At 38.4% G+C, this 15,661-nt stretch overlaps 1 protein-coding gene across 5 annotated transcripts; it reads right to left on the bottom strand.

The window, feature by feature from the left end:
- Positions 1 to 473: 473 nt before the first annotated feature.
- On the bottom strand, positions 474 to 14,802 carry alkbh3 (alkB homolog 3, alpha-ketoglutarate dependent dioxygenase). Of its 5 annotated transcripts, none has more exons than XM_020078462.2 (11): positions 14,662 to 14,802; positions 13,861 to 13,946; positions 13,484 to 13,593; positions 13,329 to 13,363; positions 13,123 to 13,170; positions 12,622 to 12,725; positions 10,241 to 10,329; positions 9,854 to 10,063; positions 9,150 to 9,248; positions 5,156 to 5,298; positions 474 to 3,732 (listed from the first exon to the last, which is right to left on the bottom strand). In XM_020078462.2, the coding sequence occupies exons 2-10, from the start codon at positions 13,934 to 13,936 to the stop codon at positions 5,173 to 5,175; spliced, it is 897 nt and encodes a 298-aa protein (XP_019934021.2). In that variant the 5' UTR covers positions 13,937 to 13,946; positions 14,662 to 14,802; the 3' UTR covers positions 474 to 3,732; positions 5,156 to 5,172. The 5 variants fall into 5 exon arrangements, with proteins under 5 accessions (XP_019934021.2, XP_069384478.1, XP_019934020.2 ...); XM_069528377.1 differs by having other exon boundaries at positions 9,150 to 9,245; XM_020078461.2 differs by lacking the exon at positions 474 to 3,732 and adding an exon at positions 4,150 to 4,281.
- Between the last annotated feature and the right edge of the window lie 859 nt (positions 14,803 to 15,661).

Genomic DNA, 15,661 nt, shown 5'->3' with positions numbered 1-15,661 from the left:
CTAAGGCCTAATTGGGTGTGATCCGTTCAGTGGGTCCAGTGGCTCCACTGGCTAAAGAGAGAGATTAAAAAGAGCTAGCAACAACCGCGGCTTTGATGCAGATCCTGTAAAGCCCAAGTGTTTCCAGCTCTGCACAACAGGTGTCTGGATCTGGAATAGGCACACAGTGGCCAACACAGGAATGATGGGCAGCTTGTTCGTTAGCGATGGTGACACATGCCAAGTTTATTTTCAGGCAGACGGTAAAAAGTCAAAGACAGAGCTGGGAAATGTTTATTTAGTGGGAATTCAGTTGGCCAGATACATTACAGATTGTTTTATTTTCGTCATTTAAATTAGCCTTAAATTAGAGAAGCTCAGAATATAGTTTAGGGAAGACACTGCCTCTCATTTTCACTTCAGGGTGTTACGTTTTTGTGGGGAGAGGGTAAGGGAGCAGGTGGACCCAAAAGGCAGAACAAAAGGTGTTGACAAAAAGTGTCCTTTAATGAGGAAGGCAGGGTATAATAACAAAATCCAAAAGCAACAGTAAACTCAAAATGCTCTGAAGCAAAAACAGGGGAAACACTAGGAAACTCACTGGAGACGACGAGTGGTGAAATGACACATGGGAAGCACAAAGACTTAAATACACACTGAACTAATGAGAAATTAGAGACGGGGCACAGGACAAACAGGTGAACCAGACAGGACGTTCAGGGGGAAAAGGAGCAGAGACTACAAAATAAAACAGGAAAGAGAGATGAACACAGGGGAACACTGAGAGGGACACAGGGTGGCACACAGAGGGGAACACAGAAAGGAACAGAGTGGGTAACAGGAGAGGGACACAGGGAGCAAAACTTAAAACACAATTCCAAACATAGTCTTCTTTTTATAAAAGAGGACCAAAAACACAGGAGACATGACACAGGGCAGCAGAAACCATTGCATTGTATAGTACAGAAGTTTGGTTTTCACTAACAACTGCGGAATAGACTAAACAAAGTTTGATTCAGGAATGTAAAACTAAACCAACTAACAACTTAAGCACCCTGAAGCTGGGGAACCCTGCACAGGCATTCATCCTCTGTGGGTTTATTATAACAAGCAACAACTTTCATATCACACATTTGAATGAATCCTTCATTAAAAATTTAAAATACTAATGAGAGCAACGAGAGCAAGATATTTGATACAAAATATGTTTCAAAGTATAATACTGCAGTAAATCACTAAAAACAATGAAGGTGTGTTTGGAGGTGAATGTTATTTAATGACCATATTTCACATCACTTTACCGACTCTATTTTTTCCCCAATGTTTTGACTAAGATCATAATTATCAAGTTAATTCATCTTAAACCAGCAGAACAGCATGTTGTCAGTGGGCAGGCACAGGGCATTTTCTACAGCGCATTTATTGAAACAAACACACAGCTCTCATTGTCTTGAACACAAGGCACTCTCCCAAAACTAAATCAAATCTGTGTCACATTCTGTGATGTTCTTGTCCGGTACAAATTGTCCCAGACTGCACCTCTGGAGACCAAACATCAAGGAGCCGGTTGAAGCTGGGCACAGCAAGGTGCATTTCTCACCTGCACTGCATCAGTAAAAGGCTTCGGACCTATTACACAACCGGCTGAACTCACTGTGGGTCCTCCTCGTTAACTCACTTCCTCACACACATACACATCAGATGTCTGCTCTCTGCTGAACCTATTACACAGCACGTGTCCCCAAATCCTTTTGTATATGCACAAAGATACATCCTGCACTCAACTATCACGTGTTACCAACACTGCATGTGCACAGGAGTGTGTGGGGGGGGGGGGGTATCAAACAGCTGCTTCTGATGATGATTCTTATTGTCAGCCAGTTGCAAAGGGGAGTTTTTGAAAAGATTATGGCTTTCACGTAAAACATCAGCAGATAAGTATAAAGCAATAGTCCGATGGGGCAGTCAAAGAAGTTGTCATGGTTACAGTGACTGCTGAACTAATGAATAGGTACATGGAAAATTGGGTTTGAGCAAAGGCTGCAGTGAGTTTACAGTGTGTTATCATATCGAGTGATGCTGAGTTTGAACAGTACACCTAACCCTCTCAGTTAGTCAATCATACTGTGTGTGACTCTCACTGTAATATTTTACTCAACTGCTCCTGGTCCCTGTCTGTATTCATCTTTTGTCTTTTTCCAGAGAAAGTCAAGTAATGCTGCCCTGTAGACTAAAATATGTTATAGAATACTGTTATTTGTCAACTACTCTATTACACTGTCGATCAATGAACAATATCTGTAGCAAACACACATCCTCTTTTCTGGAAACTGTGGAGAGTAGAGTGAACTTTACAATGAGGGTCACTAATAACTACAGTTCTATGAATGTTTGTTTTATTTGAAATGTCTCGAAGAAAGCTAAGTTTTCACACTGTCCATTTTTTCTAGGAGTGTGTGAAATTTGGCACAGTTTGATTAAATTTCATGGGACGGTTGAGCCTTAGAGGATGTTTGAGCTCTACTAAGTGCCATTCTGGTTTTATTTTGCGAACTAAATAGGGTGCTAATAAGCTCTTAAAGGAGAAGAATGAAAAGTCATTTTAATATTTAAACATTTTAGAATTAACAGAGAGGTAACTGGTTTCAGTTAGTTAAAGGTACAGTGTGTAGAATTTAGTGATATTTAGTGTTGAAGCTGCATGTTGCTTGGTTCTCATAAAGCTTTTTGCACCACTCCAGGCTGTCTCATGTACACAGCTTATACTGCAACTGTAGGTAAGTTTGTTCGATCCATTTCTTCTGAGAAGTAATGCTATAAAACTGTTACATGAAGCTTCTCTATCTCTATAATAATATCCTCTTGTATCACATTCGGCAGCTGATTAAGGCCCGTCTGTGTATTTACCAAGGATTGTTTTGCTATGATGAATCCACATTAGAGGAACCCATATCACACAAACAGCTAAGAATAAACTACATCGCTATGATTGGAATTGCATTAGTAAGTTGATGTTACATGGCCTCTGACCTAATGTCTAAAAATACCAACACGTTACACATTTCCAGGAATCACCCATATGAGTGTCAGTGTCTTCACACCTGACACACCAGTCTAATGTCCCCATTTCTCTGAAAAAAACACAATTAACTATGCTGAAAATTGAAGCTTAATATAAACAACAAAATGACATTATTAGAAAGAAATCATATCCATATTGAGCCTGTATAATTTTGTTGTTTTTACTGAGACGGTGAAAGTATACTTTCTCATACTGCATAAAAGCTCCACAGTTGTACTCATTAATGAGTATGGTGAGGTTTAAACTTAAAAAAATAAGATCTACTTTAACTTTCATTCAGTCAGACTCAACATAGTAAAAAAAAATGTGTCAGAAAAAGGCATGAACACCAAAAGGTATTAGGACAGTGACACGTTAGATCAATACTCCATCACATTAGATTTTAAAATGAACCAATGGCTCTGACCATGAGGCTCTCCTGCTGTAATATGAGGGTGTGTACATCAACACTAGATGCGTGACTTGGAATAGTAAATCAGATGACAAGTCACTCATCAAAGTTCACTGGTTACCATAGACTTCTGGTTCTGCTCTCCCTAATATGCCTAAATAGCACTGACTGTGCCCACACCTCTTTACCTGATCCCCTGCACTTTGTCTTATTGAACAGATATAGCACTTAATACTTTCTTCAAGGTCTCCTACCGTACAGGAGCTTCAGTGTGGTTCCCCTGTAGTAAGAATAAAAGTGTTGAAACAGTTAACGTAAATGTAAGTCTGGTGATTTATCTATAGTCAAAAAGTAAAACCAACCTAATGTCATCATATAAAGTCAACGTGATAAAGTATTTGGCCCACAGACCAAGAGCTGTTTCCATTAAATCATTTTATCACATCCTTTGTGTATCATTACAACAATGATTACACCATCTCTCCGGAACCCTGACATTAAACTTTCTGTGTTTTGTTTTATTTTGCAAACATGCTGAGATTTATTTTTATAACAAACTCTCCATCACAACCTGGTATTCTATTTGAACTCAACAGTCCCAAATTAGATTTTGATGAAGTGCAGCGCTGCAAATAATTGATTAATGAGACATTAGATTATTTATAATTTAATCTTTTTTGGAACATAGGACACAATGTTTCAACTGAGAATACATTTAGTTTATTTCAGAAACACAGCAATCAAGAAGTTGCATTATTTATGTTACATAATAAACAGAACATTCCATCGTGACATGTACTTCTTTCAACTCATGGATTTTCAGACGTCACTGTAGCGGAACACAACCAAATAACAAAGATTATTTTTCCCATAAAAACTCCTGTAGTAATCTACTACTTATGCTTGTTGTGTGAGAATTGTTGTATGATCTGTTACAGCAATGTCATGACTTATTGTCTTATTTGTCTTAACTGACCCAAGTGGCCACTTTACTTGTTCCTCCCTCTTTTTATAGCAACCACACTCTTTCCAAAAGCTCAATGAGATAAACAAGTCAGGAAACTGTTTACATTTTACAAAGTATCACACAAACACAGTAGCAGTGACTTGCTGTACAGAGAACACTCTGGACACTGTATCGACACTTTTCATGGCATGTGAATATTTATTTGCACTCACTGATCATTCAAACCTTACCCCACCTAACTTATCTATACTCAAAATCTATAATCAAAATGCAGTTTATTTACACCACTTTAGGAGCTGCCACCTTGGAGCTTCCCACAGACTGAACTTGGCACAAAAGTTATTGTGGTATCAAGTGCCATGCTCAGTGCTGGTTGCTGAGTTACAGCCTGCAACATACCAACTAAAACTTCTGTCTGAAATGAAACAACCATCTAAGCTTCTGAAAGAATAAATAAAATCAAAACAATATTCAGAGTTGACCTCTCTCCAAGCCTTTAAGTCCTCATTATTACCCATTCTGGTGCACAGCTTCTCTGAAACCACTGATATCTGATAAACACCACTGGTCACAACTGAGGTATTATTGTGGCTTCACTTATGCAACAGTTGAATCCAGGCAGAGCTGAAAATCTCTCTGTTTCAGTTGGAGGAAGCTGTTAGTCACACCATGGTCTATAACTCAGTGGTGTGTTACTCCAACAGCTGAAATCTGCACTTTCCTAAGTCTGAAGTACCTGACTCTGAGGGGAGTTTACTGTTGCTCAGCAGTGAAGCGAAGCTTGGTCCCCGGCCTGTGGCCCTCCAGCTCTGGATGAATAGTTCTGAAGGTCAAGTTGATCCGCGGGCCACGGTCATGGTACTCTTTAGCCACTTGATGCTAGTGAAGACAGAGACACAGATACAGTAAATGTTTCATTTTATTACTTTTTAGGTATTTGAGTATTTTATGTGGTTACTTTATGCGATTTCTTTTATCCATGAAAGTATCGGCTAAATCTGAGTCTTCCTCCATAACAACTCTGATGTACTGCAGCTGCGAGTGCAAGTGGTAACTAAAGGACATAGTCGACTCTCTCAGATCCTCCACCTGCTGCTCCTGACTGTCCCTTGGTACGAAGTTTGTATTCACTTTAGCATTTTATTTTATTTAATTTTATTTAATTTTATTCTTGTACTCCTCATCATGTGTATGATTTTAAAGAACTTTAGTAAACTCTGGTTGTTTTGAACCAACAAAATAATTATTTATCATTTAATTTGCAACCACTCCTTTTCTTTACATAATATTTGTATGACAGATAATAAATATCTTTAAATTACAATAAAAAAAGCAATGGTTTTACTCTGGGCTTCAGAGAAAAATGAAACAAATAAATAGTCGGATAAATTTAAAATGAATCAATGCAGCATAAGGATGCTTTTGTATAATAATCCCAGTACCTGTTTTTTAGGCAATCTTAGTTTAGATTAGAAAACAAAAAATGAGGCCATCAGCGAAGAAAATCTGTACTGTCAACACAACAGTATTTTTGTTTTGTAGCTGAACTCTGCACTCTTTATAAAGGTCAGTCACAAAAAGTGACAACATACAACAAACACCATTATCTTACCATTTGACATATGGGCTAAAGGTCTCATGTCTCAGCTTCATCTCCAAAGCTCAAAAAGAGGTGAAGGGTTTGCTTATCCACAATGGTGTGAATAGAAAGCGTCCGGAACAGGCAGAAATAACCCTGTATTCTTTTTCAAACAGATGAAGTACTTTAGCTGGATTGACAGGTGTAGTTAAATATTTATCTCTCACTTCCAAACCTTTCTGCCTGAGTTAGGAGGTTTTGTTAGGCAGACTATGACTACAGTGACAGAGAGAATAAATGGTGTGATCTTCTTTCCCTGGCAAGAGAGACCAAACCTTTGTTCAGATACTCAGGGAGGTGGTGCCATAAATTCACCTGTGACCTTCTCCTTTTTTCTTAAGCTTTTTTCCATTGGACTTTATCTCTGTAGTCCTCCCTCCCTGTATTTCCCCTATCCCTCTGTGTTTCACTTACTTAAGCCAAGGGGGTTATGTTTCCATCTGTATTGGTTTGTTAGTTAGCTGGATTACAAAAATTGAAGAAACTGATGATCATTTCTTCAAACGTAGAACAGAAAAAACCCATAAAATGCCTCAGTACTGCTCCTGTGGTGTCAAGTGTCTGTAGGCCCCAACATTCAAATTCGACTCAAAACAGCATCATTTACAGCATGTTTTCAGACTAAATGTCCGCTGTGATCCATGTGCGAACTTGGCTCCAGAGGAGCATATCATATATGTTTTTTTACATTTGAAGAGGTGGTCACCATTGACTTCAATTATAATGGATTTGGCTTCAACGCTGTTTACCCTTGAAACTTGAAATGTGTTTGTGGACTCAAACACTTTACCCACCCCTCCATTGGCATAGCGATAGCAGCTCAGTTGTTATGTTCTTATGTTGCAGAAAAAAAATAAATATGACATTACTCATTCAAATTTTTACAAAACAATATCGCAAATATTTTTCCCAACTGCTTATGAAAGGGGATCTTTTTTCAGGGCTTATATTCATTCATTTGGCACCGGATGTGCAAATAACAACTTCATAACACATCCTGATGACAATTTTCAATTTGGTATGAAGGAGTATGGTCATCTATTCCAAAGTCTCTTAAGTCCCCTTACTTTACCTTCCCACAGTTGTCTTCATTACATTTTGATATTAATTTGTAGTGTAGTTTTTATGGTTGTTTTGTGATTTTCATTTCACTTGGAGTGCTTATGGTGTTTCTGTTCTCTTGTGCACGTCTGTTTCGGATCCTTGATAATGTTGCACCGAACAAACAAAACTAAAATGGTAAAACTAAATATTTGTATCTGTTTTAGACAGAAGTGAAGTGCTTATCTACTTTTCCAAAGGCTGAAATTATTTTTTGTTATGAGCATGAAATTCAATCTATTCTAATAAAACATATTCTCAGTGCTGAGTGTGACCCAGAAAGCAGTTATGTACTCACTCTCTCCCTCTCTCATACACACGCACACGCACGCACGCATGCACGCACGCACGCACACATACGCACATAAAGTCTTTCCATCCTGCTTCATGCACACACAAACCCGGTCGCTGTCCCTGATTGTAAAACAAATGACTCTCATTAGACGAAAGCTCTGCTCTTCTCTCCAGGCCACTCCATCCATCCTGAGAATGACGGAAGGAGCCCGAGACCATTGAACACAGGTCTATTCTCACATGTCTAGTCAGAAGCACATGTACAGCCAAACACACACACACATTTTAAAGGGAACACAAAAACAAACACACATGCACAGGAGCAGAGCGAGCACGTGAGGCTTCACCTGACCTCACCTGGCTGAGCAAAATGAGGTTTTTAGACCATTTACTGTAAATGTCCAAGGTTAAAAGAGGTAACTACTGTATATAGGATTACTGTTTTACTAACAGTTAAGGACAGCTGAGAGCCAAGTCTCCAAACAAAACAATACTTTACAATCAGATACTAACATCAACACTTTTCAACATAAACTAGAGCAGTGCCTCTTTTACACCTGCCTGTTTGGAATGGGCTGTTTATTTGGTCTGTGTTAATGCTGGTTGCACTTTTCTTTCTGAAACTGTAAAGACCTGCTGCAGGAAGTTAAGATCAGCCCAGTACACAGAACCCTGACCAGGATAATCAGGTTTTGTTGCTGTTGTCATTCTCAACAACGTCACTGCTGATAAGTCCCAGCTGCCAATGCTACAGAGCACTGGTCATCCGTTTATTCAAATTGTATTCGTATTGAGTGTCTTAATCATAGCAAAGTTGACACAGCTCTACCTTGGGACGTTAACAAGACACACAGCTAGTGTGAAGGTGATAAGATGAACAATTCTCCAAATATGTCAGTCACATACAGACAGAATCTTGAAATGAATAGGTAGATTCTGCAATAAAAGAAAGAACAGGCAGGTAAAGGTATCGAAGGTATTAAAAATAAAATAATTTGATGTGAAAACTGAGTTATTTTTAGTCATCACTCACTGGATTGAATCCTTAATTCTTGTGTTAACTGTGACATTGGGATATATAGAATTACAGTTACAGCATTTGACCAGGGTTTACAATAAGAGGCAAGCTACACAAACCTTTGAGTGGTACATACATGTTTTACCTTAATATAGAGTACAGTAATGAATATACAGTAATGATTCAACATCTTAAAAATGTTTTAAATTAAACTAGTGTCTAAGCTTGCAGTGTGAGGACGTTTTTTTCTAAAGATAACTCAGCACAGCGTGGAATGCAATTTATATACAAATCTGAAAAAGTTGGTGCTTTTAGTCCAGATGTCCTAGATGTCTGTGCCTACATTTGAATACATGAGTGCGTCTTCAATTCACATACAGTAGTTCTTGGTATAGAGCTTGAAGAGTTTCCCTTCCTCTGATAATTGTGACATAAAATACAATAAACAAAACATTTAGGATTTCGCAATCTGTTTGTTTGATAGACTCTGCCAAATATGGTGACTACAGCAACCAAACCATTTTAAGTTTTCTTTATATTTTTCTTTTCTTTATATTTCTGCCTGATCCTCGGTCCCTAGTTCAAATCTTCTCAAAACAAAGTAAAATGTCTAATGGCTCATGTTTTTTATGGTCATTTTGCCTGCATGGAGCCTTGCATTTGATTGGTTAAGCCTACCTGCCAATCGTCCTGTGTGGCTCCTTCCATCAGCAGAAGTGTCCCATGACTCAGAGGAAGCCGAATTCGCTCCACATAAGTGTAGTCACCGTTCTCCTCCTAACACATAAACACACACGATGTATGATCGTCTAATAACACACACAACAATGTGACATGGCACAATGTAGTGTCACATGACAGCACATTTCTGTTACCTGCAAACCACCGACAATACAACTCATCAATGTCATGTTTAATGAAACCTGCCACCAATGAAGTGTGTATACTTAAAGATTGAAATAACAAACAACTACTGAATACTGGCTTCTAAATACTGATGAGTCTATACACACTTTCCTCTGTGTCCAGTTAATTCACGTTGGCGGTTCTTTTTCACTTTGCTATGCTCACTCGCCTCTCTTAATTAACACTTAACACGAAATACCTAACTGTGAGCCCCATGCTTCAACCAAACTATCAACGAGTAGAAGTAAACAGTCAAATACTGTGTCCACTTTAAAAACAAGTAAAAAGGCTTTTTCAAATTTAAGAGCAAGGACATGTTCTGTATTCTAGTAAGCATCTTCAATGAAGCCTTTCATTGTTCAGAGACATAACAGAGACACTTAATAATTGATCAACACGTTTGCTTTGTCGTACTGTTAACGTGAACATAATCTGGAGCAGGGAAAAACAATTTCCACTCTCTGACACCATCTCACCGGTGGAGGCTGCTTTCGAAGGCTGAACACTCTTGTGTCCCCCAGACTGAGCGAGGCGATTGTGGGTTTGGCACCCAAGGAGGCCTCATCGTCACTGTGCCAGCCAATACTGTCATGGCCGTCCCGATACAAGTTACATAGCAGCGAGTTGAACCTGCTGCTGCTCGCCTGCTCCACTGCCTCACGAAGGGTTAACAGCAACGGATGCCACTAAAAAATAAGTTCAGCAGATAATATAAAGGGAAAGAAAAAACATTAGAAAGAAATAGAAATACACAAGAAAAGAAATTCTAATAAGTCACCTTGTGTCAATTGTTCTGTATTAGAAAAGAAAGTGAAAAAACAATGAACAAAATAATCTGTAAAAATAAGAAAAGTTTATTTAACCTGTGTGTTGGCAGCCATGGTGGATTGAGCGTACGTATAGGGCAACTCTCCATACCAGCAGGTCAGCCTGGGCTCGTCGTATGCCTCACCTGGTGACACACACATACAAATCCTTTATTCAAATTCAAATTTGGTAACCATGGTAAGATTATTTCATAGCTTCCATCTCTAAGAGAAGATGGTTCACAAAATTCTAACCAAATTTCTTTCAAATCCCTGGTTTATAATCACAAAAAGAACAGAACTGAATACTTATCAGGACTGGATCATGTTTAAAGATGTTCAACATCATTACCATTATAACCATTATACTACTTATAATAATTACTTTGCCAAAATAAAATGAAGTCAAAAGTTTACAATGTTTTCTGATTACCTGCTTTGTGACTAAAATCTATTCCAAGCAGCAGGTTAAAGGGGTAGTTGACCAAAAAAATGAAAATGCACTCATTATCTACTCACCGCTATGCTGATGGAGATGTGGGTGAAGTGTTTGAGTCTAAAAAACACTTTTGGAGTTTCAGGGGTAAACAATGTTTCAGGCAAATCCAATACAAATGAACTAAATGGTGACAAAATCTTCAAACAGAAAAAAACAACAGAAAAAAAAATAAAATCCCTCCATACTGCTCCTGTGGTGTCATCCATGTGTTCGTAAGCCCCGACATTCAAATAGACTCTAAACAGCACAATTTACACAGTGTTTTTAGCCTAAATGTCCTCTGACATCCTCTTCTGGAACCACATTCATACGCACACAAGATTGCATCGTCGCATAGCTATCACAAGTTCTCGCTGATGTTGTCATGTGCCCCTTGGGCGAGAGCATAGAGGCGTGAGCTTGTGCAATGTGTGCGTGCGAACGTGAATGCGGCTCCGGGCTGAGGATAACAGCGGCCATTTAAGCTAAAAACGTGTTGTAAATGACATCGCTTCAGTAAAATTTGAATGTCAGGGCACTTCAGCATTTTTTTCTGTTGTTTTTTTTTTTTTACGTTTGAAGAATCGGTAACCATTTATTTCAATTGTATAGGATTTGGCTGCAACAGTGTTTACCCCTGAAACTTTAAAGTGTTTTGTGGACTCAAACACTTCACCCACCTCTCCATCAGTATAGTGGTGAGTAGATAATGAGTGGATTTAAATTTTGGGGTGAACTATTCCTCGGCACTGAACTCTAGAACAAAAATTTATAAACATGTGTGCACATTCTATGAAGCCCTTTTCGAGAAAAATATGCTATCAGGGAGGAGAAGATTAATAAACCCTGACCCACTCACTGGGTCCAGAGTCAGGCGAAAAGACAGGAAACATCAGAGAAGTGACTCATGAAAGGTTAACATCTGTTTTCCACTACTTCCTCTTTAACCCAAAAGTCACAAAGAGTTTGTTGACAAAGTCTGAGATAGCCTTGATAGAGGATAATACAGCTTGTCTCTATGGTCAGTGTTTAGAACTCATCTGGTCTTCAACAAGCTGTTTGTGTGCTACAGAGCTATCACAGAATAATATACAAGATGGACAAGAGCCAGCTGAGTGAAGAGAAGCTGATTCAGTGGCAGTGAGGCTGCATCTCAACAGTCTCAGTGTTAATAGTCTGTCTGGGTGAAATGTGGAGAAGTTATTCCTCAACACAACTTAACCACATGTTTTTAGTTAAATATGGATTAAGGGTTAGGTTTTGTAGTGTGTGTCTAAAACCCTTTTAATCCATCAATGTATAAAGTCATCTAAAAAATAAAGCCGGTGCCTGTGGCCCTTGCAGGACTGCAATGAACAAGACAATTCGCTGGCGTACCTGTCTGTCACTAACTGACCTGTCTGCCTGCGCACACCCTGCCCGTGCTCTCATTGCACATGACTCTTCAGCCAAGGAGAGAAACGAACAACGCTGAAGCAAAGTCGATGGTCAGAAGTTAGTGAGTGAGTGAGTCACAGAAAAGCTTCTTGCAGTTGTCAGTCTGTGCACGTTAATGTGTTTTGGTGGCATTGCTATGATGACAGGGCTGAATGGAGGGGGGGATGTATTGGTTTCATTTTTCTAAAGTTTTTTCTAGGATTACCAACCCTAGCTTTAATCTTCTCAAGACAAAGTAAAACGTATGCATACTGTAAGCAAACTCACATTCATATGGAACATTTCTAAATAAAAATAAAATCAAAGTTTAGAGGAGTTTGCAGCCTTAACAGAGGCGTGTGTACTCCTTTTTATATGTAGCATAAAAATTACACAAAGAAAAAGGAAAGAAAAACACAGTATTATTATCAAAACTGGAAGAGACACAAAACCAGCAGAAAAACAGCTCCAGTAAGGAAATCCTTTACACCAGTTCACGTTTCACTCCTGCAACACTGCTTATTCTTAAGCCCCTGGTACGCACCCTGTCTATAGTTGGTTTTCTGAGACCAGGGAAGCTCTGCTAACAGTTTACTGAACTTCCAGTCAGCCTCCTCTGGGGAAAGAAACCCAGGCATCAGCCGCAGTCTGGACAGACAGAAGAAAGAACACACAAACACACGCAGACTTAATACCTCTTTAATTAACATGGATATATAAAATATGTCTCGACATCGACCAACCAACTCAACAAAGTTAAATGAAAGTCTGGTTGTCATTTTATGGTGACCATATTTACAGCACATACTAATATATATTCAGTCGCTATTAAAAAGTGCCTTATATCAGGGAGGTAGAGCGCATGGTATTCAGGAAGCACTATATGAGGTTTTGCTTATGCGATTACTGCCATCTAGTGGATTTCAAACTCTATCACAGATTTGTCACCTATTATAGACACAATAGTTTGGTTCTATCCCATAACAGAGGATTTTCCTCTTTCCTCCATACTTCCCTCTGAGTGAGATTCCTTCTTTGGACTCACCTGGAGACTCCAGACGGACCGTGGCTGATCTCATAATCGCCTGCATGTCTGTCCAGAGCACAATGTGTTAGTCATCCTGTGCACAACACCAACCAAAGTGACAGACCAAGACATCAAGCCACAGACAAAAGAAACTAATTAAAAAAAAAAAAAAAAAAAAACTGTCTACCCACAGTACCCCGTCAAGATAGAAATGTTCAACTTACTCTATCAACCTCTCTGGTGGAAGATCTCTAATTGGCTGCAATGAAGAAATATCAGGAAAAAAGGAAGGAACACTTCATTTTAACAAGCTGTGAAAGAACAATTCCCCCAAAATGCAGTGATTACTCTTTTATATTTTGATTTGTTAAAGGTTTACCTTAGTGGGCTGATGAAACTCAAATGTCTGAGACGTCTTCTGTTGCCCCAAACCCCAAGAACTAGGGACTTGGTTGGAATTTCTGGGTTGATGGTTCTTTGGAACTGTACCTATTTAGAATAACAAAAATTATAATTTGGTTCTGCAATAAATTGTACATATACACTTATTCTCTGATAAATAAACGGAACCCTCTCACATTGTTAGAGACCAAAATGTAATGGGTTCTTCCCTGACCCATACCACGTGGTAATCATCCAGTAGTTGCGTAATCTTGCTTGCAAACAAACATTGGAGGTAATGATGATCAAATTCGGTGAGTAGTCACATTCTGCTAATACAACATTACATATACTATACACTGACCCTTAAATTACCTGTTGGTGCTGTGTGTTTTGGCACTTGTTTGGCCCAGGAGCCCTGGACTCTGGCGCGCTGACGCTTGTCCGACATCACATCACATCTGGTGGGTGAGAAACAAAAAGCAACTTTTCATCACTACTCAAACAAACTCTCCCCATGGCAACAGAAATATAGACGTGTTCACCTGAAACTGTGTCTTTTATTTTATACTATTTGCTGTTGTTAATGACAAGGACTGCAGTTCTGATGAGACTAGCATCCCAAACTGAGAGAATCAAACTATTTATAATTCTTCTTTCTTTGTTAGTCCATGCTAAGAGCCTTTAGTATTCAAGTATCCTTTTGTGTGGAATTTGTTGTATTCTTTGTGATGTTTGGTGATCAAATTAAAACATTGTGTCTGTTTTACAATATTTTCATAAATGGTGTACTCTACATGTGCTTTCGTTGGAGTTTGTCTGTTTTATATAAACCTATCCAAGACCTGCTCATGTAAATAATAAGCACTAAAAATGCTCAAAACTTTTAAATTTCGTTGTATAAGTCCTTTAAATGATAAAAATGAAGGGATGGGGTCTAAGTCACTGATTAATCACTGATCCATTCATTTCTGGAACAATCGGTCACCGCATATTTCCGCTGTTGAAATGTGACTGAATACACCTCGGTTAAATGGTTAAATGCTACTTCGTCTCTGAGCTAGCTTAATTTAGCTCAACCTACTTAAAGTCACTTAAATTAACACGTTCTAAAATTCACAATTAACAACAAATACTCTGTAAACTAATGTTGAATCAAAGCTTTGAATTACTTACCTAAATAGCTGCTAAATCACAACTTTACAAGAGGCGACTTCACATAAACTGAGGCGCCTGCTGCTTGACAGCCATTGCATCGGTGTCTCAGAAAAACAAAGCCTACCCGGAACAGTAATCTCAAACTATAGTTCCGACCCCTTCTTCGTCTGAATCTCCGCTTCAAGTGGCCCAGGGTAACTAAATGCATTCATTCACATATAATGTTTAAGCTCAACTTTTAGGTTAAGAGTTATGGCATTTTCACTTTAACCTACTTTTTTACATCATGACATTAAATGATCAAATATAGGCCTCCAGGAACATGATATAAAATATATGACACTGTTTTTAATTACAAAATCCAGCAGTTTGTAGTAAGAACATGTAGTTGCAATTAGTTGCTTAAAATACTGGTTTCATGTTGATTCATCAATAAAGATGATCCACTAATCTGTACAGTACACGATCTCTCAGGGGTTGGTTTGCATAATGAATACTTAGTATTTTATTAACAATGATAACAATTTGTTTACTGCAATACCTTCATTTTTCATTTTAATGCAGAACCTACTCAGTATTTTTTACAATGCATTATTGCCACTTTTACTCAAGTTGAGTATTCCTTCCATAACTGTCTTGTATTTATCCTTTTAAAATACAACCAACCACATGTGGGATGCAATGGCCTTGGTAGCACTACTTTACATGTTGTACCAGTCTCAAACATACAGATTTTATCTGAACAAAGTGTTTTGAAAAAACTGTTGACAGAGAAATGGTTCTCACTTGTGGCTCTAAAGTGTTTTAAGACACCACGTGGGTAAATAGTGAGCCCTTATATTCTATTTTTTGCAAAAACATGAGTTAACATGAATAAAATGTCTGACTTTATTGGTAGTTGAAGGGTTACCTTTTAAGGTAGACTACAGTCTAATTAAATGATTGAAGAACAGAAACATTTGAGTACATTAGGGTCAGGCTTTTACACAAAGGTCTTCAAAGATGAAATTTTATCCTG

This window comes from Paralichthys olivaceus, chromosome 7 (assembly GCF_024713975.1).
Source record: "Paralichthys olivaceus isolate ysfri-2021 chromosome 7, ASM2471397v2, whole genome shotgun sequence".
Lineage (NCBI taxonomy): Eukaryota > Metazoa > Chordata > Actinopteri > Pleuronectiformes > Paralichthyidae > Paralichthys > Paralichthys olivaceus.
Note: the sequence above shows the minus strand (reverse complement) of the source record. Positions and strands in the feature narration are given on the sequence as shown.

What these genes read in the sequence shown, in the direction of transcription:
- alkbh3 (XM_020078462.2), bottom strand. Translation starts at nt 13,936, where the DNA reads ATGTCGGACAAGCGTCAGCGCGCCAGAGTCCAGGGCTCCTGGGCCAAA. An exon ending in CCATGGCTGCCAACACACAG is followed by an intron (nt 10,064 to 10,240) that starts GTTAAATAAACT and finishes CTTATTTTTTAG; the next exon opens with TGGCATCCGTTGCTGTTAAC. An exon ending in TTCGAAAGCAGCCTCCACCG is followed by an intron (nt 9,249 to 9,853) that starts GTGAGATGGTGT and finishes TTTATGTGTTAG; the next exon opens with GAGGAGAACGGTGACTACAC.